General features: G+C 49.8%; 1 protein-coding gene across 8 annotated transcripts in view; it reads left to right on the top strand.

Moving 5' to 3' along the window:
- Nucleotides 1–26496, top strand: part of LOC138840934 (lysine-specific demethylase 2B) — a 91758-nt gene that overhangs the window by 57795 nt on the left and 7467 nt on the right. For 7 of the 8 annotated variants that reach the window (XM_070041374.1, XM_070041375.1, XM_070041376.1 and 4 more), the window contains 2 exons: nucleotides 21898–22128; nucleotides 25550–25693. In XM_070041374.1, the coding sequence (XP_069897475.1) occupies nucleotides 21898–22128; nucleotides 25550–25693 (375 nt within the window). Of the gene's footprint in view, nucleotides 1–11976; nucleotides 12129–21897; nucleotides 22129–25549; nucleotides 25694–26496 lie in introns of those variants that run through there. The other variant, XM_070041381.1, reaches the window with a different exon arrangement.

The following is a 26496-nucleotide window of genomic DNA, read 5'->3' as shown; positions in this document are numbered from 1 at the left end:
AGGAGACCACCAAAACTGAGAAGCCTGTTGGAGCATCACGTGTCTTAGTCTGTTACCAGTCTGTTACCTCTAGTGACCCAAACAGGTGTCACTTGAATTGCAGTTACTGGCAAGAATCAAAGAGGCTGTGTTGGGACAGGTCCTCTGACAGGCTAGTGACGACTGACTTTCTTGCTTTTTTTTTAAATGATTATTTTTTCTGTTATTAATTTCTGTTCGTGTGGTACTGAGGAATTGAACCCAGTGCCTCAGGCATGCTAGGCAAGCACTCTACCACTAAGCCACAATTCCCTGCCCTGGACCAACTTCCTTATAGGGATCTTTCAGCACGTGGAAGAAAGTGGTACCCATCCTCAGTGTTCACATCGTCCGAGTGACATTGCTGTGTTGCTGTGTTTCTCTTCCCCTTTCTCTATAATTGGGCAGATAGATGTGAGAGGCCTGAGCAGTTTGAGGTCCCTTGGGTGTGACATACAGCCTGTCCCTGAAGTACCGCATTCTGTAAAAGGGCTGTGTACTTCCTGTTGTGTGTGCTGACCTCCTCTCAATTGCTGCTGGCCACGGTGTCATTAAGTCGAGGAGGAAGAACTGGTGGCTGATGACAGTGGCTGCCTTTTACTGTCCCTTCTTCCTTCTGACCCCATGATTTCCTAGGAAGGCAGTGTGGTCCAGGGAGGGTCAGTCTTCAGGTTGGGAGCATCAGCCTCACTTGTGGAACTTATACACAGACACACACACAGTTTCCTGGGATCTACCTCAGACATTGTAATTCTGTGTGTTTGGAGTAAGGCCCAGAGTTTGCACTTTCTAAAAGCTTCCAGATTCTTTTTTTTTTTTTTTTAAACCTCCCTGGACCCTAAACTTGCTAGGCATACTCTACCACTTGTACACACCCACTCTTTTTTGCTTAGTTTCTTTCTCAGATAGAGTCTTATCTGAGACAAGTGCCGTAGACACATTTTCCATCTCTACCAGTTGCTTGGGCAAAATTTAATCTGTAACTGAGTGGGAACTGGGTGGTTTCATTTCCTGAAAACTGGTATGGTTGTATTGCGACAGGGTTTAGGAAGCTGGTCTCCCTGATCCCTTTTCTCACTCCCTTTCCTGGGATAAGCCTGGGGCCCTTCTGCCGGGAGGGTGTGCATCTCCTTAGAACATGTCCCTTGGGGCTTGAGGTAGCTGTGGCCTCGTGCTTAATGCTACCTGCTGGGTGAGGGGAAGAGGACACGGTATCAAAGGCTCTGGGTATCAGCTGTCACCCACTGGTTGCAGGGCCAGGTAGTCACGTGTGGCGTGGAGGCAGGCCACAGAAGCCTGTGGGCCACCAGGAGGCAAGCAAAGCATGCTAACCTCAGGAGGGCAGTGAGGAGTTCCTCATCTGAAACGCAAAGGCCTTTCTCAGTGGTGGCCATTTGTCTGCAGTGCGGAGCGTGGTAGGAAGGCCCAGAAAAGATGGTCTGAGTATCCCAAGTAATGTCACAGGGAACATCAAAAGCAGACAAGAAATCCAGTGGGGGGGAAATTACTGGTGTGTGAGGGACGCCCCATGAGCAAGCTTTCCATGACTGTAACAAATGCCTGCCACAGTCAACTTAAAGAGGGCAAAGGTTTGCTTTAGCTCGCTGTTTTGTAGGTTTCAGTTCAGTGGGTTTGAGCTCCATGGTAAGTCTGGTCTTCAGAACTCATGGGAAAACCCTCATACCCTTCCTGTGGCATGGACCAGAACCAAACAGTCACTCTCCTGACACCTCCAGCCCAACAATGGGAATTTCTTTTTTTTTTTTTTTTTAATTTTTATTTATTTTTTATTGTGAAAATACTGTACAGAGGGGTTACAATTACATGGGCAAGATAATGAGTACATTTCTTATCAAGCATTGTAGCCTCCTCCTTTGTTTCCCCTTCCCATCCCTTCCCAGCCTCCCCCTGCCCCCCCAACAATGGGAATTTCTACAGTCATCCCACGTATGTGTGTGTGTATATATATATATATATATATTTACGATCCAGGCATTTGCTCATTTGTGTAGGTAAAAGGTATGGCCCTTGAACACATCACTCACCTTGAAGTAATAAGGCTCGGGCTTATTTGCAAGCCTCATTTTTTTTTTTTTAATGGGCACTATATTTGTGATTTGCCTACTTGATGAAATTTGTTTGAAACTCCCAAATTGTATAGCACCTTTGCAATCATTTGCTGACACATATGAAATGGATGGGGCTGAATGATGGGCAGCCCTCTCCCCCTTTGAAGCTAAGTCCCTGCTTCTGTTTTTAGCTCTCCTGGTGTTAGCCAAGTGTCCTTTCCCAGGTCTGTGTACTGCCAGGTTAAAATTTTTTTTTTTGACTTTTTTTTTGTTGGTGACTTTAACTGTGTTCTCCCCCCTCCCCCCCCCTCAAGTTCTGAAATTCCTGAATACAGGAGGTTGGGACATGCAGGGAAACTATACCACTGTCCTTCAGACATGAGCTACAGTGGTGCTGTTGGCCATATGAATGAATCTATTATATATAGTAAACCATATGTCTTTAAAAACTTTACTAAACAAAAATGGAGGCAAGTGTTGTGACCAGAGGCTGGAAGGCCCAAGGGGCACTGGCTCACTCAGTGTTTGTGGTCATGCCATCTCTAGTCCAGAAACAGCATGGTCCTGGGTAACTGGCCTTCCTTCCTTCTTTCCAGACACTTGTCCTCCAAGGAACAAGTGCTTAGCCTACTCTGTGTGGGGAACAAACAGATTTATTCCTGTCCTCACGGAGCTGATTGTGTATAGGTGTGGCAGGCACATAGTTGGATGGATTATTACCCAGAGTAGGCAAGGGTAGTGTGCTGGACCCCTGGGGAGGCCTCTCTCAGTTTTCCAGTAGCGGGACTTGGAGACTGAGATCTCTGGCTAGGTGTGGGGGAGCCTAGAAAGTTCCTTGAAGGAGGCTGGTTGGGTGGGGGAGGGGCCATGAGCCCAGCCCAGCCCAGCCCAGCTTGGAGGATGGGGCACACTTTGCATGGTACAGAGTTGATGGTACAGATTTGGATTTGATCCCATGCCATATAGGAACCAGTGAATGATTCCTCTTTGGAGAGGTGGTTTTGCTTAATTAATTAACTAATTAATACATTACGTTACGTAGAAGTTGAAGCATACAGAAGTTGAAGTGTGATCCACACTTATAAGTGTAATGCAGCCATCTCCAGGACTTTCATTCATCATTCCAGACCAAAAGCCAGTGCCATGCTGCATGCCCTGTTCACTCCTCCCTAAAATCTCTTAGAGACTGAGAAAAGTGTGAAGTTGAGGCAGCAGGCCGTGGCTGAAGCTTTGGTTGGTTTAGGGTGACAGCAGGGGCAGTGATGTCAAGTATGTTTGGGGTGTTGTGAAGTGGCAGGGCCAGGGTGGCTTTGCTGTTAGGGCAAAGGGAGGTGTCAGCGTTGGCTCCAGTGTTCCGTTTACTGAGGCAGGAGGATTTGGAGTTAGTGACTTCACAGCTCCTATAAAATGGATCATGGATGACAGTCAACAGCCTTACACTTGGGCTGCCTCTGCCTCCAGGCTCAACCTCTGAAAACTCCCAGCTGACTAAATTCTGACTAGGTTTAAGCCCAGGACTGGTCCTGGGCTGGGTCCTCCCTGTTGTGTGGCAGGCCTGCTGTGGGACTGCACCAAAGGGTTGCCACTGTCTTCTGGCTGGCTGCAGTTCTCTTCCTATTGGAAGGCTTGCTATTGGAAGGTTGCTTCTTCCCAGCTGTGGATGATGACACCCTCTATTGTAGCGCCTCCAGCTTCTAGGCAGCCCTTGTACTGCCTGAATCATGCTCCCAGACCTTTTATTTGTTTGTATTTTGGCTTTGAGACAGTATCTTGCCAACTGAGTGGACTGGGCTTAAACTGGAGAGCATCCTGTCTCTGCCTCTGTAGTAGCTGGCATTACAGACATGTACTACTATGCCTGGCTTCCCTACTTGTTTCTGTTGATTGTTCCTTCTAGCCCATTGGGCAAGGAGAGGTAATGGCTTGGAGTATGTTTCCAGGCCTTATTGTTTTTCTTTTTCTTTCTTTTTGCCAGTCCTGGGGCTTGAACTCAAGGCCTAGGCACTGTCCTTGAGCCTCTCTGCTCAAGGCAAAGTGCTCTACCATTTGAACCACAGTGCTACTTCTGGCTTTTTCTGTTTATGTGGTACTGAGGAATCGAACCCAGGGCTTCATGCATGCTAGGCAAGCACTCTACCACTAAGCCACATTCCCAGCCCCCCCTTACTGGTTTTCTTTAACCCCTTTCTCACTTGGGAAATTGAGCTTCTGTTAAACTGTCCTTCATAACCCAATATAAGGATGCAGGGTGCCATCTGTTTCCTGCTAAGATCCTCCTTGGGTAGGCTTTTCCATTCCTTTTCCCTCTGAACTAATACATTCCATTATCCATTTTGTATCTTATCAATGAAAGATTGGTCCCAGATAGCAAGTGCCTGGGAAACTATTGTTAGATATGTGAACTCACCGGCAAGATGTTCCCAGAGCTTCTAAAGATGAAGTCATAATCTATGGCCTTTCTTTATTCTGTTTCATCTGTATGCCTAATGCTTTTCAGTCCTTTTTGGTGACTTAATTTACCCCTCCCTTGAATTTTGGTGTCCTAGTCCCAGCCAGCTCCTAAAAGAACACTCACTGAAAGAGAACTAAGATTTCCAATAGTCCCTATGTCCTTTTATCCCTAAATTGAGCCCTTCCCTTTTCTCCTACAGGACTTGAATTTGTCAGCTATTAGAACCACATTATTGCTGCATCAAGACAGCATCCATGAAACAGCCTGTAATTAAAGTCTGTAGCCAAGGATTTCTTCTTCAGTCCTGATAACCTGCTCAGCTGTCTGTTAGTAATGCCAAAGACATATTCTTGGAAAGCAACGGAAATATTGAGGGCTTGTGTCTTTGTTGGAGCCATTAGAAAGCTTGGTAGGCACTGAAATAATTGTTTATTATTTCTAGTGTTTTCTTCCTTTCTTTCTTTGCAGTATAATGGCATACCTTTAACTTTGTCATCAGATTCCATTGCACTTGGGGGATAAGTTGTCATGTCAAGTTTCTCCCACCTCCTCTATTTTGCATCATGAGGATGATGGATGCGTGTGTGACCACATACGTTGAGATAGTATGTCCTTCCAATTTAGGTGCTATATACAGAAGAAAAGGGCAAGATTGGATGGGTTAGGTAAAATTTATTTTGTGGTGTTAGAGAATGACATCATAGCCTTCAGCGTGCTAAGCATGTGCTCTGCCTCTGAACTAAATCCTCAGCCAGATGTTTTTAAATTTTACTTGTTTAGTTAATTAGTTTGGTTGTGAGTGTGTATGTGTGTGTGTATGTGTATGTGTATGTATGTATGTGTGGGTATGTACATGTGTACCAATCCTAGGGCTTGAACTCAGAACCCGGGCACTGCCCTTGAGATTTTTTGCCTCACAGTGGTACTCTACCACTTGAGCCACAGCTCCACTTTTGGCGGCTTTTTGGTGGTTAATTGAAGGTAAGAGTCTCATACTTTCTTACCTGGACTGTCTTTGAACTATGATCCTCAGATTTCATCCTTAGATCTTAGCTCCCTGAGTAGATAGGATTACAGGTGTGAGCCACAAGCATCTGTCTGGGAACTATCCTTTTAAGGTCAGAAAAAGCTCTGGACTGGACTAGAGGATGGAAACCCATTTCTCAGATCAGTGCCAATCATTTATTAATTTTTTAATTAAAAATTATGAATAGGGACTGGCAATGTGGCTTAGTGGTAGAGGGCTTGCCTAGCATGCATGAAGCCCTAGGTTCAGTTCTTCAGTGCCACATAGACAGAAAAAGCCCGAAGTGGCACTGTGGTTCAAGTGGTAGAGTGTTATCCTGAGCAAAACTGACCAATAAATAAATAATAAAACTTATGAATAATCACAGGTCTTCCAGTTCCTGTAAATATTTATAGGTTTATTTTGGTAATGTAAAGAGACATAATTAGGAGAGAAACCCCCATTTAGCAGTAAGCTCAGTCTGTCTGGAGGACCTGTATGACAAATATATGTGGTTTTTAAATGCTTCTACAATGACTCTCCAGAGGAAAAATAAAAAGGCAATTAGATAACACTAGTAATTTCTTTCGCCTGTATAACATTGCTTGTTGCAGCTTTATCTAGGCAACCCCCGGATATGAACTTGTCAGGTGATGAGATAGATACAGGAATTCCTCTTACATTCATTGTATTTGAAGAATAATTCTCCAAAAGGCCTTTTTCGTATGTGTATGTTTGTGTGTGTGTGTATGTGTATGTGTGTGTGTGCGCGCGCGCACACGCGCGTGCCAGTCCTGGAGCTTGAACTTAGGTCCTGGGTGTTGTCCTGAAACTCTTGTGCTGAAGGCTAGTGCTCTACCACTTTAGCCACAGCTCCACTTCCAGCTTTCTGGTGGTTAATTGTAGATATGAATCCCATAGCCAGGTGCTGGTGGCTCACACCTGTAATCCTAGCTACTCAGGAGGCCGAGATCTGAGTATCACAGTGCAGTGCCAGCCTGGGTAGGAAAATCTGGGAGATTCTTATCTCCAATTAACCAACAGAAAATCAGGCCAGTGCTCAGAGTTCAAGCCCCAGGACTGACCAAAAAAAAAAAGAAAGAAAGAAAAGAACCTCATAGACTTTCCTGTCCAGGGTGGCTTCCAACCAAGATCCTTAGACGTCAGCCTCCTGAGTAAGTAGGATTATAGGTGTGAGCCAAACGGTGCCTGGCCAAGGGAAGACGTGAGGGAGTGACCCTGAGCAGCCATGTTCTTTTTTACTTCTGTTCCTTCCTCTCTCTCCTTACCTCAGGGATGATTGGACAGATCAACCTCGGGATGAGATTAATAGAAGAGAATAAGGACAAACCATTGGGATGGCTTTACAAAGTTTTAATTAATTCTAGAAAAAAATCTAAGAGCATATGAATCACTAAGAGCAAGAAGACCTTACATATAGATCAAAATCTAGTTTGTCACTTCCAGTTTTGCTCCTTCCATCATACATTGCCCTAATCCTTATAGATTGACACACATATGCCAAATGTGAATCAGCAGAATATATGCAGTGTATTTGTTGGTGTGTATTTAATGTAAATTATATATTTTGTGCATACCACCAGCTTGCTAGGCACTCTGTTGACCACTTGAGCCATGCCTGGCCCTTGTATATATGCCTTTCTAATATGCCTTAAGACATTTTGGTCCTGCTGCTGTATTGTGTCCTGTATTCTAGATATATTTCTGTTCATATATATCCCACTGCTATCACATTTCTTCCTCTCTTTCCTCTTTTCATCTTAGCACATTGCCTGTTGCTGACCCAGGACAAGGCTAAGTCTGGGCAGAGCTTGTTTGCAGCTAGGAAAAATTCCTGAGATCTTTTTTAAACACACACACACACACACACACACACACACACACACACACACACACACACACGACAGAACTCGAACTCAGGGTCTTGCTAGGCAAGTGCTGGTACACACACACACACACACACACACAAGGCAAGTGCTGGTACACACACACATGCGCGCGCGCGCACACACACACACACACACACACACACACACACACACACGACAGAACTTAGGGTCTTGCTAGGCAAGTGCTGGTCCACTGAGCTAAATCCCCATCCAACCTGAGATCTCACAATCTTTATATGCAGTGGAAAAACTTCAGAGAGAAAACAGGGAGAGAGAGAGGGAGAGGGAGAAGGATCAGGGAAGTGGGTGGAGTCTGTGGCTGAGGAGGCCTTGGTGTCCATTTGTTTTTGTTTATTTCCTCAGCACATGGCGAAAGTTCTGAATCTTCCTGGCTCACAGCAAACCCCAACTGCTTGGGTGGCATCAGCCTTGTGAGCTTTCTGAGAATGTTAGGAGTTCTGGCTCTGTGAAGCAGGGAGTGTTTTGGAGTGTTTTGTTCTTTGTTGTTGTTGGTTGTAGGGCTTGCACTCAGGTCCTGAACATTGTCTCTGAGCTCTTTTTGGCTCAAGGCTAACACTACCCCTTTGAGCCACAGCTCCTCTTCCAGTTTTCTGAGTAATTTATTGGAGATAAGAGTCTCAGGGACTTCCCTGCATGGGCTGAATTTGAACTAAGATCCTCATATCTCAGCCTATTGAGTCATTAGGATTACAGGTATGAGCACTAGTGCCCAGTGAGTCTTCAATTTTTTTTTTTTTCTTTTTTCTTTTGTCGGTCGTGGGGCTTGAACTCTGGTCCTGGGCGCTGTCCCTGGGCTCTTCAGCTCAAGGCGAGCATGCTAACGCTTAAGCCACAGTGCCACTTCTGGTTTTCCAGTGGTTTATTGGAGATAAGAGTCTCACGGACTTTCCTGCCCGGGCTGGCTTTGAAACTCGATCCTCAGCCTCCATGAACACCGGCTGAGTGATCAATTCTTAGGTCATTCAAGACCAAATGAAGAAAGGACTGGCCCAAGGCACAGAGTTGGCAGTACATTTTCAGGTGGCAATTCTGTCAGGTATAGTCTAGCACACTGTCAATACAAAACAGATGTTGAGTAATTGTGTGTACCAGATAGCTGAAGCAAACTTAATTGAGAGAGGTAGAGGAAGGAGATCTTTGTAATGGCAGCAGAAGATTCTTAAAGGGTGTTAGGATGGTGACCTTCTTAATCTTTGTAGAGACCCCATCTCTTTAGGTTCCTCATTCCACTGTAGGCCCTGGACAAATCAGACAGCAGGTCATACTCGCCCTCCTGGGATTGGATGTGAACCAAGAACCTCAAATGTACAAAAGCTATCTAGTAAGATAGATTGCTGTTTTCTGACCAAGTCTGAGTATGTCACTTGTCTTAGTGTCACCTCTCACCTCCAGTATGGTGAACTTTGTCATTTTACTTCTTTAAATAGAGAAGCACAATTTTTTGAGACATCAAAGGAAATCAGCTCCAAGACAATTCTATTAAATAAACTTGTGCTCTGGATTCTTTAACTGGAGAGACCTGAAGCTGGGCATGTGGCAACCTAGTACTTGAGAGGCTGAGGCAAGGGAGGATTCTGTGTTCAAAGCCAGCCTGGGGCTAATCAAGACCCTATCTCAAAGGAAGGGGGGCAGGGAACCAAAAACTTAGGAGAAATCTGTGGGAGAAAACTTCTGCTTTCAGACTTTACTCTTGATATATTTGTGCTCTATATATTTTTTTTTTTTGGTCGGTCGTGGGGCTTGAACTCTGGGCCTGGGCGTGGTCCCTCAGCTCTTCAACTCAAGGCGAGCGCTCTACCACTTGAGCTACAGCGCCACTTCCGTCTTGATATATCATTTGTATGCCTCTATGTCCTTGTAGCTTTAAGCAGTTGCATGAAATCTTTTTTTTTTTTTGTTCCTTCCCTCGCCCTCTTTATTATTTTTATTTTTTGGTCGGTCGTGGGGCTTGAACTCTGGGCTTGGGCACTATCCCTCAGCTCTTCAGTTCAAGGCGAGGGCTCTACCACTTCAGCCACAGTGCCACTTCCAGTTTTTGAGTGGTTTATTGGAGATTAGAGTCTCATGGACTTTCCTGCCCGGGCTGGCTTTGAACCCCGATCCTCAGATCTTAGCCTCCTGAGTACTAGGATTACAGGCATGAACCACTGGCGCCTGACTTCCCTCCTTTCTTTCCCTCCTCCCTTCTTCCTCTTTTCTTTTTCATCTTTCTTTTCTTTCTTTTTTCTTTTTGCTTATGTGGTACTGAGGAATCGAACCCAGAGCCTCATGCATGCAAGGCAAGCGCTCTACCACTGAGCCACCTTCCCAGCCCCATCATCTTTCTTTTCTTTCTGAAGGTGCTGGTGGCCTCTGGCATGTTCAGCAAGTGTTCTACCAATAAATACATTCTCAGCCCCTTAGTTGGCATTTTCTCAGCCACTTCCAGTTTCTTTAGAAGGCTTCCTATCTAGGTGAGGTGGCTCCTTAGAGCTCAGTCAGAATTCAGTCCAGACAAGGTAGCTTTTAGAAAGCTGGTAACTTTGCAGGAGTAGGGAGGTATGTGTGGGGGCGTGGGGGTTCTTTTGCTGTGGCTTTTTTTTTTTTTTTTGTAACCTTGAGTGGATTGTGAAAAATAGAAGCAGCAAGGAAGGAAGGAAGCTCAGTTTCAGTGAAGAGCAAGTCTGCTGGGATTTTTTTTCCCCATAGTGTCAGTGGGTGTATAAATTTCAGACTTTAAAATTCACTGAGCGAAACTGACATCTCTTCTTACTTCCTTTTTCAACTCTGCTAGAAGCCTTCAGAGCTTTATTTACAAAGTCTCTATCACATAGTCTGCCTTCTTTGAAAGCCCAGGCCATGAGCAGCTTGGTGGTCCCTGTTCTGTCTGGATTTTGTAACAGGATGAATGTGGAAGGTTTGGTCATCCTATTTCACAGCTGATGGGCTTTTTTTTTTTTTTTTTTGGTCTGTCGTGGGGCTTGAACTCTGGGCCTGGGTGCTGTCCCTCAGCAATTCAGCTCAAGGCTAGCACTCTACTACTTGAGCCACAGCACCACTTCCGGTTTTCTAGTGGTTTATTGGAGATAGGAGTCTCACGGTCTTTCCTGCCGGGGCTGGCTTTGAACCGCAATCCTCAGATCTCAGCCTCCTGAGTAGCTAGGATTACAGGCGTGAGCCACCTGTGCCTGGCTGATGGGCTTATTTTTGAGAAAGGTCTCTTACAGTTTATCCTTTTCTCAGTCAACACATCTTTTTGAGAAAGATCTTACAGTTTATCCTTTTCCCAGTCAATACATCCATTTTATAAATGAGCAAATGAGCTGGTACAGGTAAAGCATATATCATGTCACCTTGGATGAATGGATGAGTATGTCTGCCGGTTGTCCAGCTATGAGTTTATCTAGTTTTGATACCAGTGACAGCATTGGTCGTTCAGGCTAAAGGTCTTGAACTCTTTCAAAGGAAGGGTTACACACTTATATTTGGAATGAGATCACTTTGGATTTCTAGCAACGATTTTCTGTGCCACTGGGCTGCTTTCAGAATAAGTACTGGGAACATATGCAGTTTTTAAGAATTCAGAAACCCACTGCTTCCCAGTGAGCACAGGGCGCTGCCAGGCTCTCGGGAGCACAGAGCTCCAGCTCGCAGTGCCCCCGCCCTCCCGTCAGCTCCTGGGCGTCACAGGAAGAAGTGGGCCCTGTCCAAATGGGCGGAGCGCCCACCTTAGGGCAGAGTCCAGGGCATGCTCCCTGACAGCCTGCGAGGCAGGCGCGGGGGACTGGTACCACCCGTCGTCTGAGACTGCATCTCCACTTAAAAAGGCAAGCCGGGGAGGGATCAGCGTCCAGAGGGCGGCCTGGCCCAGTCCAGCCACCGGCGGCATCCGGGGAAACAGGGCCCCGATTTATCGAGGTCGGGCGGCCTGCTGGCGCGCGGTTAGGAGCTCCGGGACTCGCAGGCTTCGGGTTCTGGGCTGGGAGCATATGCAAACCCCGAAGTCCCCGAAACCCAGGTGCCTATGGCAGGGAGCGCAGAGGCCGATGGCTGGCGTCTGTCGTTGGGTGAGACCCCTCTCCCGGGCCGGTGCACCCGGGGGCTCCCGCAGGACACCCCGAAGGACCACACAAAAGACCCCACCCCAGGCCGGGCTTGCATTTCCTGTTGCAGCCTCCGCGGCGGCGTGCAGCCACCCATGTGCATCCCGCGGCGCGCGGGCCGCGGCGGCCGGGCAGGGCCGGGCGGGGCACGCCCCCACGCCGCCCCGTCCGCGCGCACCGGCCTCCCGGGGCCGCCCTCGGCGGGCCCGCCCCCGTGTCACCGCAGGCCCGCTCCCTTTGTGTGCGGCCGGGGCGCCGCGGCCGCGCCATTGGCCCGCCCGCCGGGGGGCCAGCCCCTTCCTGGCCCGCTCATGCATATGCATGACGGCCCCGCCCCGCGCCGGCCCCGCCCCGCCCCTCCCGCGCGGGCGTGCGAGGCGCGCGGCGGCTCCCTCCTCGCGGCGCGGGAGCCCGAGCCCGAGCCCGAGCCAGGGCGAGCCGAGCCTGCTCCCGGCGGGCGGCGGCGGCGCCGCTCCGGCCATGTCAGCGCGCGCGAGCCGGGGCCCACCATGAGCCATGGCCATGTCCGTGAGCGCCGAGGACGACGACTATGAATCGGAGCCGGACCAGGTCGGGGCCCGGGGTGGGGCCGGGGGAGGAACCCGCTGCCCGACCTCCCGACCGCCCGCCTGACGCGCCCGGGGCGGCCGCGACGCCGCCGCCGCGCCGCGAGGAGGAGAAAGTTTTGCAGCCGCGGGCGGCGGGGCGGCCAGGGCCGAGCCCGCGCGGGGCGCGGAGGACGCGGCAGGCCGGCGGGCCCGCAGCCGGCGCGGGCAGGGGGCGTGTGCGGGCGCCGGGCCGTCGCGCGCGGGTGGCCCCGGCGCCGCGGGGACAATGTGGGCCGCGGGCCTCGCCGTCGGGCGGGCCTGCCGGGCGCGGGCCACGGCCCCGCGGGCAAGTTGCGGGCGGCCGCCGGGCGCACCGCGCCCTCCTCCGCGGCCCCCGAGCGCGCCGGCTGCGGGTCGTACCCGGACCTGCGGCGCCGCTCCTCCCGCCTTTCTGTGGGCTAAGTTGCACCGGGACTCTCGGCCCCGGGGCTGGAGGACGCCCGCGGCCCGTGGGCCCGACGGCCCGAGCTTTTGTCTGGGCGCCGCGCGCTCGCCTCCCGCCCGCCGGCCCGCCGAGGGCAGCGGAGACAGGAAGGGGTTCGAGCCGCGGCCGGCGCGGGCTACCCGGAACCCGGCGAGCGCGCTCGGCGCCCGCGGCGGCGGAGGAAGCCCTGACCCCAGATGGCAGGGCTCGGCCTGGGTCGGATTTAAAAGTAAAGGGACCTGCGGGGGGGTGGGGGGGATAAGAAATGTGCGTGTAAAACAAAGCCCCGGGTGTGAGTGCGGCCAGTCCCCGCTCCGGGGAGGCCAGCGCGGAGGTTTACCAGGTAGAATCTGTATAATAACAATTGCAGCCAGACACAGGCCAGGTGGACCAGTCCCAGGGATCACCAGCGCGAGTGGTGGTGGTGATGCGGGCTTCGGGCCCACTGGGTGAATTGAAGGTGCTTGATTGTAATGCCGGTGCGCCCCGTATCCTCTGTGAAATAAGGCTGTTTGGAATGTTGAAGGCTGCATGTCATAACTCCCCCCACCCCCCAACACTAGGCATCATTGAGGAAGTACTGACATGATCTGCACTCAAGTCGTATCACGGTGTTAAGTGGTTTCATTTAACAAAGTTCACTTTTTCGGTTTCTTGGTTCTGTGCGGTTTTTCAGGCATACACACCTTCTGATGGTCATGAATCTCCCTGCTCCTTCCGTTGTTTGAACCCAGGAGAATTCAAGTGGTTTGGGCTTGGAACTTTATAATCCAGTCAGTAGCTCTCTCTGGGTGAGTGGCTGTCATTCTTGCAACACAGGTCATACCTCAACTCTTGGTTTGGATCTGCCTAACTTTACCATTCCTGGGTGGTCATGGAATATTGGTATTTGGTGCAGACTGTGCTTTGGTGTGGCAGGTAGGCCGTGATACCTGTTTCTCTAAAACTGATCAGACAGTATGGTAGATGCAATCTTTGACACTCCTTGGGACAAAATGATAAAGTATGTCTCTCTGCACTTAACACGTTTTCAGGCCTGGCTACTCCTGAGTGAGTGGCCATTAGGAAGGGGCCTGCGTCCCTAAGCCAGGTACTTCTCCTCCTCTTGGCCCTGTCTGCGGGTGTGGCACTTCTGGAGCCATTAGCAACTGGAGTTCTCTCCAGGGTTTTTTCCCCTCTTGGATTTATTGAAGGGCCACGGGCAGCAGCTTTTCTCCTAATCCCCACAGAGGGGCTGTCAGTTGAGGTCCCTGCAGGAGCTGGCTCATGTGTCCTGGCCTTCCACCATGTTTTTCCTGCAGTTTCTTTGGGCTTGAGAAGACTTAACTTCCACTGAGCACCTAGAAGGCATTTGCCACTTCAGAGCCAAAGGCTCCAGGCCTGGCACTGCATCAACACTTTTCCCTCCCTCCTGCCCCTCTGCTGCCTGGTGAGGTTTGGCACCAATATCTGCCTGCATGCAGGCCCTTCATGAAGAGGGTGGGAGTCTGGAGTGTGGGTATGCTGCTGGATGGCAGGATGGGTGGAGGAGGCCCCTTGAGTTGTTAGTGATGCTGGATTCAACCTCTCATCCCTCTCTAACCAGAGTTTGGATTGCTTCTGTCATTTCCACTTGACACTGGCATCCTGGCCTGGTCAGGTTCAGGCTTTCTTAGGCTTATATACTACTGGACAGGGCCACCTGGGTTTCCCCAAGTATCGCAGCCTGTGGAGATTGAGCCTTAATGGTAGGAGACTCATTGCTTGCTGTTCGCTGGTGTGTGCGTTTTGGCTGAGCCTTCTTTCTCCAGTACAGAATGTGTTGGAAAAGTGTTGAGCTCTGCTTTCCAGTGTGAGGAGGTGGCCTCTCAGTAAGACAAATTTTTGTTCCACCCTAGAGTATTTTTTTCTTGACACCTGAAGTGAAAATAGCTTTTTTTTCCCCAATAAAAATGATTGCAGGTGCTTGCTTGCCAGTGATGTACTCTTCTGCGTAGAAGTAAATTTTCCTTGCTGAGACCAAAAAAAAAAAAAAAAAGACTACAACTTGTTGAATATAATAATTAAGGAATTATGAGGAAGAAAATCTCCTAAAAATGTATGTGGTCACTGCCCAATAGGTATGCCTGTTGCCATTGTAGCTTCTTACAGAGTGAAATTTTAAGACAGGTCCCTGGACAATCCTGACAAGGTATGGGAAAGTTTGGCAACTTTGTGCCTGTGTGCACCAAGTTGGGGAAAAGGTTCTTCCGTTTTTCTCATTCTCCAGAGCTGCCCCATCCCCTGGGTATTCTGGTCCTTCTGTGTTTTTGTTCTCAGTTTGTAAACAAATTGGAGCCTTCCTACAGCCTGCAGGCGTATGTTAGGGGCCCACAAACTGGTCAAATCAGCCTTTTCTGGCCAACTATTGTGCAAAGAGATTTGAGGACCTTCCGTCCTACCTGTGGCTCAGTTGTGCAGCAGGTGGCAACATTAGCATGTCCAAAGAACAACGGTTAGCTTGTGGGACTCCTTGGGGAGCTGTTTGTTGTTGGGGTAGTTTGGTGGGAAACTCTTGACCACGCCCTTCTTGAGACTTGTGGCTGTTAAGCCACGCCCTAGTGCTGCTGCTTCTCCCTGTCTGGCCATTCTTCAGTGGGGGCACCTCCAAAGGCTCATCACTCTGAACCTTCCCCTGGACATCCTCACGGATCTGCTCGTTTTAACACTGTGTGATGTTGATTTTCAGATGTCTTAGTTCTGCTCTCCTGCTTTCCTTAGTGATGCCATGGGTCCCTTAGATGCCACATGTCCCCTTTGGAGTTACCTTTCTCCTCTCTCTCCCCTTGTTCCTTTTGTTGCCTATGCCAGAAATCTCAGTCTTACACGATTCTTCCTTCTTGCATCCTTGCTTTGGGCCAGTCACCTGAGTATAAAGCCAGGTCTTTGCTATAACTTCCTGAACCATCCCCTCCTATTGCTGCTGTTCTTGTCATCTTCAGCTGAGCTCTGCCCGTTTTCTACCTTGTTGCCCAAGAAATACCCACACTATTGACAACACAGACCTGTGCTCCAGGTTGTCAAGTCCTTGACATACTCTTACAGGGTACATTCTCTCATGTGCAATCTGAGGCCCTGAAAATTAGGCTCCTGCTGCCACCGTAGAGCTGTTTTCCAGAGCTGTGTTGAGCGGTTTGAAGTTCCTTGAATGTGTCATGTTTCATATCTCTAGCTTACTCTTCCTTCTGTCCACACTGCCTGTCCCTTCGCCCCATCCCCAACTGTGGCCAGCAGAGTCTTTATTCTTCCTCAAAGGCACACTTAATTGCTGGCTGTTGTGATCTCTGGTGCTTTTCCCTACCTGCCTTCCAGACCCTTCCTGGGTTGGCATACCAGCATATCTGGCCCAGGCTTTAAAGCTACTACCTGGTTCACAGCTTCCTTACCTGTGTGACAAAATACTTCTGCATTGTGCTTCAGTTTGCTCATTTGGAAGTGGAAGTAATAGTAACTACTTCATACGTTATTGATGTAAATATTGAAAAGAATAGTGCTTTATCAGCATTAGCGTATAATATCATTATCATGTTGCATTGTGTTTTTGTGATCACATGTCTTTCTTCTTCCAGACTCTAAAGTCTTTAAGAGTAGGTAACAGATCTTAATCATCTCTAGTTTTGGCACTTAGCATCTAGTCAGGTATATAATTCACAGCCAGAAAACACTTGGGGTGGATGGTGGGTAGGTGGGGTGAGTATGTGAACGAGGGTTAATGAATGAGTCCCGGTGCAGATTATGGTTGCATGATTTGTTACCTAGTGAAGGTGAGCATTTTTTTCCCTGTGTCTAAAGAAATATTTAAGTTATTTTTTGGGGGTGGGTGGGGAGGGAGTTGGTCATAGGGCTTGAACTCTGGGCCTGGGCGCTGTCCTAAGCTCTTCACTTCAAGGCTAGCATTGTACCACTTGAGCCATGTACCACTTCGGCTTTTTCTGCCTATGTGGTGCTGAGGAATTGAACCCAGGGCCTCATGCATGCAAGGCAAGCACTCTACCACTGAGCCACCTTCCCAGCCCAATATTTAAGTTCTTTGTCCATTTTTTTTTGGGGGGGGTCCGGTCGTGGGGCCTGAACTCTGGGCCTGGGCGCTATCCCTCAGCTCTTCAGCTCAAGGCTAGCGCTCTACCACTTGAGCCACAGCGCCACTTCTGGCTTTTTTCTTTTTTGCTTATGTGGTGCTGAGGAATCAAACCCAGGGCCTCAAGCATGCAAGGCAAGTGCTCTACCACTGAGCCACCTTCCCAGCCCCGTCTTTGTCCATTTTTAAATTGGCATTTTTGTCTTTTTATTATTAACTTGTTGTAGATATTTTTTGTTTGTTTTTGAGACATAGTCTCCCAGGTGAGCTAGCCTTAAATTTATGGTAATCCCAGCTGCTGGGATTACAGGCTTGCAGCACTCGCCAGCTAAAGTTCTTATAATCTAGGGACTAGTCCTTTACTTGACAGATGATTTGTCAATGTGTTCTGTTATTTGGTGGGGTTTTTCACTAGGTTGTAGCTTTGAAGCACAAAACTTTTTTGTTTATTTTTGTCGGTCCTGAGTCTTGAACTCTGGGCCTGGGCACTGTCCTTCAGCTCTTCAGCTCAAGGCTAGCGCTCTACCACTTGAGCCACAGGGCCACTTTCAGCTTTTTCTGTTTATGAGGTGCTGAAGAATCAAACCCAGGGTCTCATGCATGTGAGACAAGCACTGCACCACTGAGCCAACCTCCCGGCTCCAATTTTTTAAATTTATTTATTTTTATTTATTTATTTATTGGTGGGTCGAGGGACTTGAACTCTGGACCTGGACTCTGTCCCTGAGCTCTTCAGCGCAAGGCTAACACTCTACCACTTGAGCCACAATGCTACTTCCAGTTTTCTAGTAGTTAATTAGAGATAAGAATTTCATAGACTTTCCTATCCAGGCTGGCTTTGAACCGTGATCTCAGATCTCAGCCTTCTTAGTAGCTAGAATTATAGGCGTGAGCCACCAGCACCTGGCTTTTTATTTTCATATATTATTTTTTGCTGGTCCTGGGGCTTGAACTCAGGGTCTGGGCACTGTCCCTGAGCCTCTCTGTGCTCAAGGCTAACAATAACACTCTACCACGTGAGCCCCAGTGTCACTTCTGGCTTTTTCTGTTTATGTGGTACTGAGGAATTGAACCCAGGGCTTGCTAGGCAAGCACTCTGCCACATACATTCCCAAGCCCAGAAGCACAAAACTTTTAATTTTTTATTTAATTTTTTATTTTTTTGTTGGTCGTGAGGCTTGAACTCTGGGTTTGGGTGCTGTCCCTCAGCTCTTCAGCTCAAGGTAAGTGCTCTACCACTTGAACCACAGCACCACTTCCAGTTTTCTGGTGGTTCATTGGAGATAAGAGTCTCACAGACTTTCCTGCCCGGGCTGGCTTTGACCGTGATCCTCAGCTCTCAGCCTCCTGAGTAGCTAGCGTTATAGGTGTAAGCTACCGGTGCCCAGCCTAATTTTTTATTTATTTTATTTTTATTTTTTGTTGGTCATGGGGCTTTAACTCTGGGCCTGGGTGCTGTCCCTCAGCTCTTCATCTCAAGGCTAAGCTCTACCACTTGAGTCACACACTTTTGGATTTTTCTGTTTATGTGGTGCTGAGGAATCAAACCCAGAGCCTCATGTATGTGATGCAAGCACTCTCTACCACTGAGCCACCTTCCCAGCCCAAAACTTTTTTTTTTTTTTTTTGCTGCTGAGTGGCTTTAATGTTTAACACAACATCTAGGGAAGTTTATTTATATTTCTCTAAATGGTACACTTTTCTTTGGAAAACAAGCCCTGTAGAGTTCCATCAAGTTGTGTCAGCCTAACACATATTTCTAGAGGACTAGCACATGCAGCATTAACTACAAGGATGGAAAACTAATTGGACCCTCTGATGAAACTCAAGCCATCCCAGCCCAAAACTTTAATTTTAATGTTTTTTTTTTTTTTTGGGTCCGGTCGTGGGGCCTGAACTCTGGGCCTGGGCACTGTCCTTCAGCTCTTCAGCTCAAGGCTAGTGCTCTACCACTTGAGCCACAGCACCACTTCCGGCTTTTTTCTTTTTGCTTATGTGGTGCTGGGAATTGAACCCAGGGCCTCAGGCATGCAAGGCATGCGCTCTACCACTGAGCCCTAATTTTAATGTTTTAATATGCCTTTTTTTTTTTTTTTTTTGTCCGTCATGGGGCTTGAACTCAGGGCCTGGTCCCTGTCCCTCAGTTCTTCCTCTCAAGGATAGTATTCTAACACATTGAGCCACAGCACCATTTCTGGTTTTTTGGTGGTTAATTGGAGGTAAGAGTTTCATGGAGGGCTGGGAAGGTAGCTCAGTAATAGAGCGCTTGCCTTGCATGCATGAGGCCCTGGGTTCGATTCCTCAGTACCACATAAGCAGAAAAAGCCAGAAGTGGTGCTGTGGTTCAAATGGTAGAGCGGTAGCCTTGAGCTGAAGAGCTAAGGGACAGCGCTCAGGCCCAGAGTTCAGGCCCCATGCCTGGACCCCTCCCCCCCCCCCAAAAAAAAAAAAGAGTTTCATGGAATTTCCTGCTGGGCTGGCTTTGAACTGAGATCCTCAGATCTCAGCCTCCTGAGTAGGGTTACTGACGTAAGCCACCAGCACCTGGCTAAATATGCCTTTTTTGTTTTGCTGCCTTTTCCAGAAACTATTGATGATTGATCCAAAGTCATAAAAATTACACTTAAGTTTTCACGTAAAGGTTTTGGAGCTCTGTTTAGGTACATACACACCCATGATTGGGCTTGAACTCGGCCTAGGCGCTGCCCCTTTGCTCTTCAGCTCAAGACTAGCTCTCTCCCACTTTAAGCCACAGAGCTACTTCTGGTTTGAATGGTTAATTGGTTAATTCCCAGACTTGGCTTTGAACTATGATCCTCAGATCTCAGCCTCCTGAGTAGCTAGGATTACATGTGTGAGTTACTGGTACTGGGCAAGATCCTGTAATTCAGTGTTGCTCAATTTCTTCTGACAAGCCTACTAGTGACCATAGCAAACGTTTTTCTAGCTTAAGTTGCAAGCTTAAGATAGAGAGGACAAAAATTGAGGTCTTGGGAAATAGGTTGCCGTCCAAGGCATTTCTGTCATTACTAAGATGTCTCAGCTAGGGAGGTTCAGGCGATGTTTACCATGAGTGGGAAATGTGCTTCTGGGTGGGAATGTGCTATTGAGGGTGAAGGAAGATGGGAGCCTCTGGCCCCACTGGCCCTTGGTACTTGACATTACTTTAGACTCCAGTGTTTCACCAGAAAGTCTGATCTTTGGAACCTCCAGTTCCAAGGGTTTGAGTTCTGAGTGCACCCTTCTCCTCTGATCTTGTCCTTGGAGATGACCCGTGCTGCTTCCTCTGCATCTAACCTGAAGCTGCCCATGTGGTTGCTGGTAACACGTCCTTTGTAGGCAGGAAAGCTATGGGGAGTGGGGAAGGCCTTCCTGGCTTGTGCTTCCCTGGGGTGAATGTGCTCTTTGCTCCCTTACTTCAGCTTCATTCTAAGGGTATCAAGCCTGTAGCTGAATTCTTTGGCAGTCTGGGCCTCCTCTGTTGAACTTGGGTGAATTACTCAGCCTCTTGCTCAGTTTCCTTTCTGGAATATAAGGACATTCAGACAGTTCTCACCAAACGGTTATTCCTGAGCAGATGTACTCAGTATCCGCATGTAGAGCGCAGGCAGAGACTACCTCCCATCACGCCTGTTGCCCTCACCATTGCTGCTTCCTCTTGGCATCTTCTTTTACTCTCTGAGCAGCAGTTTTTAGGTCTACAGTCCCTTAAGTTGTATCTCAAATTCAAAATGTCCTGGATACAGATTGTTTTCTATTTGTGACAGACCTGACGTGGTCTGGTGTGAGCACACCACAGCCTTCGTGTGGCGCCGGGGCGGTCCAGCCCTACTAGCAAGGACAGACTGCTGTGTGGGGGAGAGCGGCCCCTGCCCCGGGTGCTGGGGTGCCCACAGAGTGGTCCTCCAGCCCAGGATGTGCTCCGCCCAGACAGGCTGCCATCAGGGCCTTCCCGTCTAGGTGAATAGAAGCCTGGGCAGCATCATGCACCCTGGGCTCGCAGGAGGCCAGGGGCTTGTGGCAGAGGACTGGAGGCCAGAACTGTGGCTGTCTCATTCACTGTTCAGCATTGTTTTCTGTGGAGTGAGTTGCTTTTTTTTGTCATGTGAATCACAGGAAAAGAAGTTTAGAGAGGATCTCAGAAACCAGGGCCTGCAGATTACTGTCTTGTCCTCTCATCTCTTGGAGCTAGAGGGTATATAACATCCTGTGATGGTAGCCGGCTGTGAGGGAAGACCAATTGGACACATAGGTTCTTGAATGCTGGGTGGAGCCCATGGCAGGGCCCTGAACCCAGCACAGAAGGCTGCAGGGCTAGGCCAGGTGCTGGGGTGGGGTGGAGTGAGGGGCTGGTGTTCTGGGTAAGGGAGTGGAGGTCTTCTAAGGAGGTGCAGCCTGGCTGTAAGCAAGAAGAGGCTAAAGAAGCGGGCCGCAGGGCCTGCTGTGGGCGGAGGCAGGGTATATCTCCGGGGAGATGTCCTAACTAGGGACAGACATCTGTTCTCAGGTGGTGGGCAATCAGATGCCTGAGATCAAGGTGTGGGCAGACAGAGCTCAAATTGCTCCCATGGCTTTAGTGGTGGATTCTTCCTTGCCTCCCCTAGGTTCTGGTGTTTGCCTGTTGGCCTTGGCGTTTGTTGTTGTTTTCAGTTTTTTTTTTTGTTTTGTTTTGTTTTGTTTTTTGTTTTTGTCGGTCGTGGGGCTTGAACTCTGGGCCTGGGCGCTGTCCCTTAGCTCTTCAGCTCAAGGCGAGCGCTCTATCACTTGAGCTACAGCGCCACTTCTGGTTTTCTGGTGGTTTATTGGAGATAAGAGTCTCACGGTCTTTCCTGCCGGGGCTGGCTTTGAACCGCGATCCTCAGATCTCAGCCTCCTGAGTAGCTAGGATGACAGGCGTGAGCCACCAGCGCCCGGCTTCAGTTTTGTTTGTTGACAGAACTTCTTCCCATGGCCATTTCTCTCCGTTTTCACACACATTGACACACATTGCTCCATGCACATCTATCTGCCTGTGTCCGTATTTCCCCCTTTCAGGACTCCAGTGCTAGGGGTGCCTCCTTTAGCCTAATTACCTCTCTCAAGCCCTGTGTCCAAATAAGGCCATCTTCTGGGGCACCAGGGTTTGGGGGTTCAGTTTCTCTTCTTGAGGATACAGCGCAATCCCAGCAGCGTCTCCTTCCCATCTCACCTGTCCCGTTGGTTCTCCTGCAGAACCAGAACCGGGCAGTGGGTCGGCCCAAGGGCAAGCTGGGCCCAGCCTCCGCGGTGAAATTGGCCGCCAACCGCACCACGGCAGGAGCTCGCCGGCGCCGGACGCGATGCCGCAAGTGCGAGGCCTGCCTGCGGACCGAGTGTGGAGAGTGCCACTTCTGCAAGGACATGAAGAAGTTCGGAGGCCCCGGGCGGATGAAGCAGAGCTGCATCATGCGGCAGTGCATCGCGGTGAGTGTGCGCCCACCCCGGCTCCAGGGCTGCCCAGTTCAGGCTTGTGCTCCTCGGCTTGCTGGTCCGTTGCCCCTGGAACGTGCTGTGCTCCCTGCAGGAAGAGAGGACTCAGGCAGGGCCCTTTTCAGCTCCTCATTTGGGCTCTGGGTAGCCCTGCCGTGGGCCAGGCTCCTGTCCGTTTGTAGTCTCTGGTCTGAACCCCTCTCTCCCAGAGAGGGCCAAATACTTTGAAGTCCCTCTCATTAAAGGTGTCAGGGCAACCGGTCCTGCATGAGACCCCATCACCAATGTTTATAGTCTGGTTCATGATGATCTGGGCCCCTCTCTTCCTTCCTGTCCTGCCTTTAGAGCCAGAGGTCTGGAGCATCAATGTCTTTTCTGCGGGGGCTTCTCCACACGAGAGGTGACATGATGCTAGAAGTCGGGCCTGTGGAGACCTCTCAGATGATTCTAGCTTCCTAGACAGCGACCCGGATCTGCTGGCTCGCCACAGCCTCAGACAGTCTTTGTGGCCTTTGGAAACTTGGCATGGTTCTGGATTCATTCTCGATTCCCTCCTCTTACCTGCTTTGCCTTCTCTGAACAGAGGCAGGGGGGCTGGGGTACCCAGTGCTATTCTCCCTGCTCCCTGGAAAAGCTGGCTAGGCTGGAGGGACAGGATTCCTGGGCCCTGGTGAGCTGGCCACAGACCCTTCCTGGCCCACATGAGCCCCTTCTCCTTACAAGGCCCTGGGCCCTCCCCTTCTTCTATTTCTTGTGGTCCAAGAAGCACATTACAATAGTGTTAACTGTATGCACTCTTTATCTTATAAAACCTAAACTAGCCATTGAACAACATAACTGCTCCCTTTCTACCAGCTTCTACCCAGTTCCTGGCAGCTACCATTCCATTTTCAGTTTCTAAGAGTTTAAGCATTCTTGGTTAGAGCCCACTTACTTCAGTGGAGCCCTGCACTGTTCACTGACCATACCACGATGTCTTCATCGTTCATCCATGCTATCATGTATGGCAGTTTCTTTTTTAGATGGCCGATACTGGTCTTCTGAACTTAGGGCCTTGCACTACTCAAGTAGTACCCTACTACTTGAGCCACAACTCCAGCCCTGGCTTTTGCATATTACTTTAGCAATAGAGTCTTGTTTTCCACCTGGCATCCACACCTGAGCTGCGTACAGTTTCCTGTCCCTTCTGCTCTCCCCAGCCCCCTGTGGCTTCTTAGACCCATGAGCCCTTCGGACCTTCTTCCAACTATTCTGCCTCTTCAGGGTGCTTCCTCCTCCCTGTGCCTTGTGCCCTGTGCGGCCCCTCTCCTTTTCCACCCCTTCTCGTCCTGTGGCTCACCTCCCTGGCGCCCTGCCTGCGAGTGGCTTCCTCCACAGGCTTCCTCTCCCTGCCTGGGCCCGGTCTCCCCTGCCTGTCTCTCAGCGATCTCTCTGGTGGTGCTGGGGTTGTGCTCCTCGCCGGCGGCCTGGCCAGCTTCTGGCCCTAAGGCCTCCTGCACCATTTCTTGAGCTTGTTAACGTCAGTGGCCCCGGCCTTTCGTCCAGATGCTCTGGACACCAGCCTTCACTGCTTCAGACAACACAGCCCAACCTTTCCATATTTTCCTTGGATATTCTTCAACGGGGACAGTTGTCCCTTTGTTTCTGCACCCCTCCATACCCGGTTTCAAGCTTTAGCAGATGCTCCTTAGGAATCTGTTGGATGATTGACTCTTACCTTTAATGATCTGTTTAAATTCAGATGTCTGCCATTTTATAAAGACTTTCTGACGTATTGGCAGAGTGTTTATTTCAGCTTACTTGGGGCATATCCTAAATATTGTCATAAAAACTGTTGTCAGGCGCCTGTGGCTCACACAATTCTAACTACTCAAGAGACCAGGGTCCAGAGGATCATGGTTTGAAGCTAGCATTGGCAGAAAGGTCCAAGAGAGTCCATCTCCAGAAATAACCAGCATAAATCAGGGTTGGAGTGTGGCTTAGTAAAAATTAGATGGTTTTATGGGGTGCCTGTAACCCTAGCTACTCAAGAGACTGAGATCTGAGGACCCAACTGTATTTCCTAAAACAAAAATAATTAGCAGGAAGAGGAATGGCATTGTCATTTGTTTTTGTAACACATGTCTGGCTCATTGGAGAGGGCCTGGATTTTTATAACTGCTTCTGTGTTCCATGTGTTGTGATGTGTTGCTTCGGGAGGAATGTAATACCTTTACAGAACACTGAATAGTGTGATACCCCCCAGTGCCACAGGTGACAGTTTCTTAAAGCTTGCAAATCGGAATCGGCAAGTGTATCAATGAGCTTGTACACTGTTCCCCTAGTCCTCCACCTGGCCCTTCGCCGAGCTCACTTTTCCTGCAGGATGTGGTTAAACTATGATGGGTGCTTGGAAAACACTGGCTGACTGAGGCCCACTTTCCCAGTATTGCCACACGCTGTTCATGGTATTATGCATGCACGTACACACACGTGCGTGCACACACACACACACAAAATTAAGCTTGTTAAATATCACTACCACTAGTCTCAGCAGAAAAGCCAGTTCACGAGGCTTCCTAACAAAGGAAAAGTACTTGTTTGCCTTTTTTAGATGCTTGGATTTTGTTGTTTGCATTGAATGCTATCCATTTTTCTAGAGAAGACACTTCTTTTGATGTTTTGGTTTTGCTTTTCCCAGCATCTCCTTTGGTGGTCTGTGGAGAAAGTAGTCACAAGTGCTGCCTGACCCAAGTGCTTTCTCTTTGCTAACGGCCCCTCTGCATGCGGAAGTGCTGTGTGCACACTTCCTGTGTGGAAAGGATGTGTGCTCATGGGTCGAGGTTTCCATAATGTTAATAATCAGACTCTCTTCATTGGAGCTGGTGATGTTTTTAGTGTTCACATGGGTGGCCCTGAGTTACCACACAGCTGCCAGGACCTGCCTCTACCCCTCTGCACCAGCCTGTTAGTGCGATAGCAACTCGGCAGCCAAGGTGAAACGTGTCTAGCTCATTGTGAAGACAGTTTTGGCTATACAGCCTCGCTCTGGGGGCTGTGGACTGCTCTGATATGGCTGACCTCATTCAGTGCTGCGTGCCTCACCTCCACACCCTGGTCCCGGCCTTCTCTGCCTTCTCTTTCCCTACACTCCTTGTGCTCACATGTTCAGCTATTCTTCCTTTTGTCTACCTCTTTCCCCTGAAAGATAAGCCTGAGGGTAACAGAGGTTTGATCTGTTTTGTTGATTGCTATATTCTTGGCTTTCGTAGAGTACCTGGCACAGATAGGTCAGGCTCAATACATGTGAGTGAGTGGCTAAGTCTTGGAGCAGCTTTCTGCCTTCCAGCGGGGGCCCCCCCGAATAGCTCATTGCCCTCGACCCCCAAGGGTCTGTCCTTGCTCATGCTGATTTGTGTGTTTCTGGGCTTCTCAGCCAGTGCTGCCGCACACTGCCGTGTGCCTTGTGTGTGGCGAGGCGGGGAAGGAGGACACGGTGGAGGAGGAGGAGGGCAAGTTTAACCTCATGCTCATGGAGTGCTCCATCTGCAACGAAATCATCCACCCTGGATGCCTTAAGGTAGGAGCCCGGGGGGTGGGGGGGTCCTGGGCATGTCCCCAACTCCGCCGCCGTCGCCGCCTATGGTGCTGATACGGGAGGGTGGGCTGGGCTCTGCCGTTGAGGTGATGTGCTGACTTGGTAAGGGACCAGCGTGTCATGACGGGCCAGGCAGGCAGGCTCTAGCTTTGGGTTCCTGAGAACAAACCCTACACCACTTTGTGGGGCTTCAGAGCCCCCACAGGGTCCCAGCATCTCAGCAGACAGGAAACAGAGGCCCGGGTGGCTTCCCACTGGCAGCCTAACTCTCAGCTTCTGGGAGAAAAAGGCCTGGGCCACGGAGGGCGGGTCTGGAGTGACAGATGGCTGTCGTCCTGTGCCATTGGAACCAGTTCCTATGGCATGCCAAGGCAGAGCGCAGTCTGGGTGACCTCTGCCTGGCTGGCTTAGCAGCAGGTTGCACCTGGAAGGGAGGAGCGCTCTCCACCGGGCCCACGCCCCCGCCCCCCAGAGAATGTGGCATCAGCCTGGGCTGCCACGGCCGGGAAGCAGGCTCCCCCCTCACTGCACAGATGTGTGCAGAGAAACCCCTCTGAAGGACAGTTTGCCTTTCCTTGGCTTTCCTGTTGTGCTTGCCTTGGACACAGCCAAGTGCTAGGTCCTTTTTGTATGCCAGGCCTGAGCCACTTGCCTTCCTAAGGTCCCGTCATTGTCTGAAATCCAAGTGACCTGGGCATACGCCCTCCCTCGGAAGAGGGCTGTGGCCCACAGGGGTGAGGAGGTTGCTGCGGCGGGGCTGAGGGCTGGTCAGGGTCAGGGTCAGC

Source organism: Dipodomys merriami, unplaced genomic scaffold (genome assembly GCF_024711535.1).
Source record: "Dipodomys merriami isolate MVZ:Mamm:240054 unplaced genomic scaffold, mDipMer1.0.p SCAF_307, whole genome shotgun sequence".
Classification (NCBI taxonomy): Eukaryota; Metazoa; Chordata; class Mammalia; order Rodentia; family Heteromyidae; genus Dipodomys; species Dipodomys merriami.
This window is presented reverse-complemented; position numbering and strand designations above follow the sequence as displayed.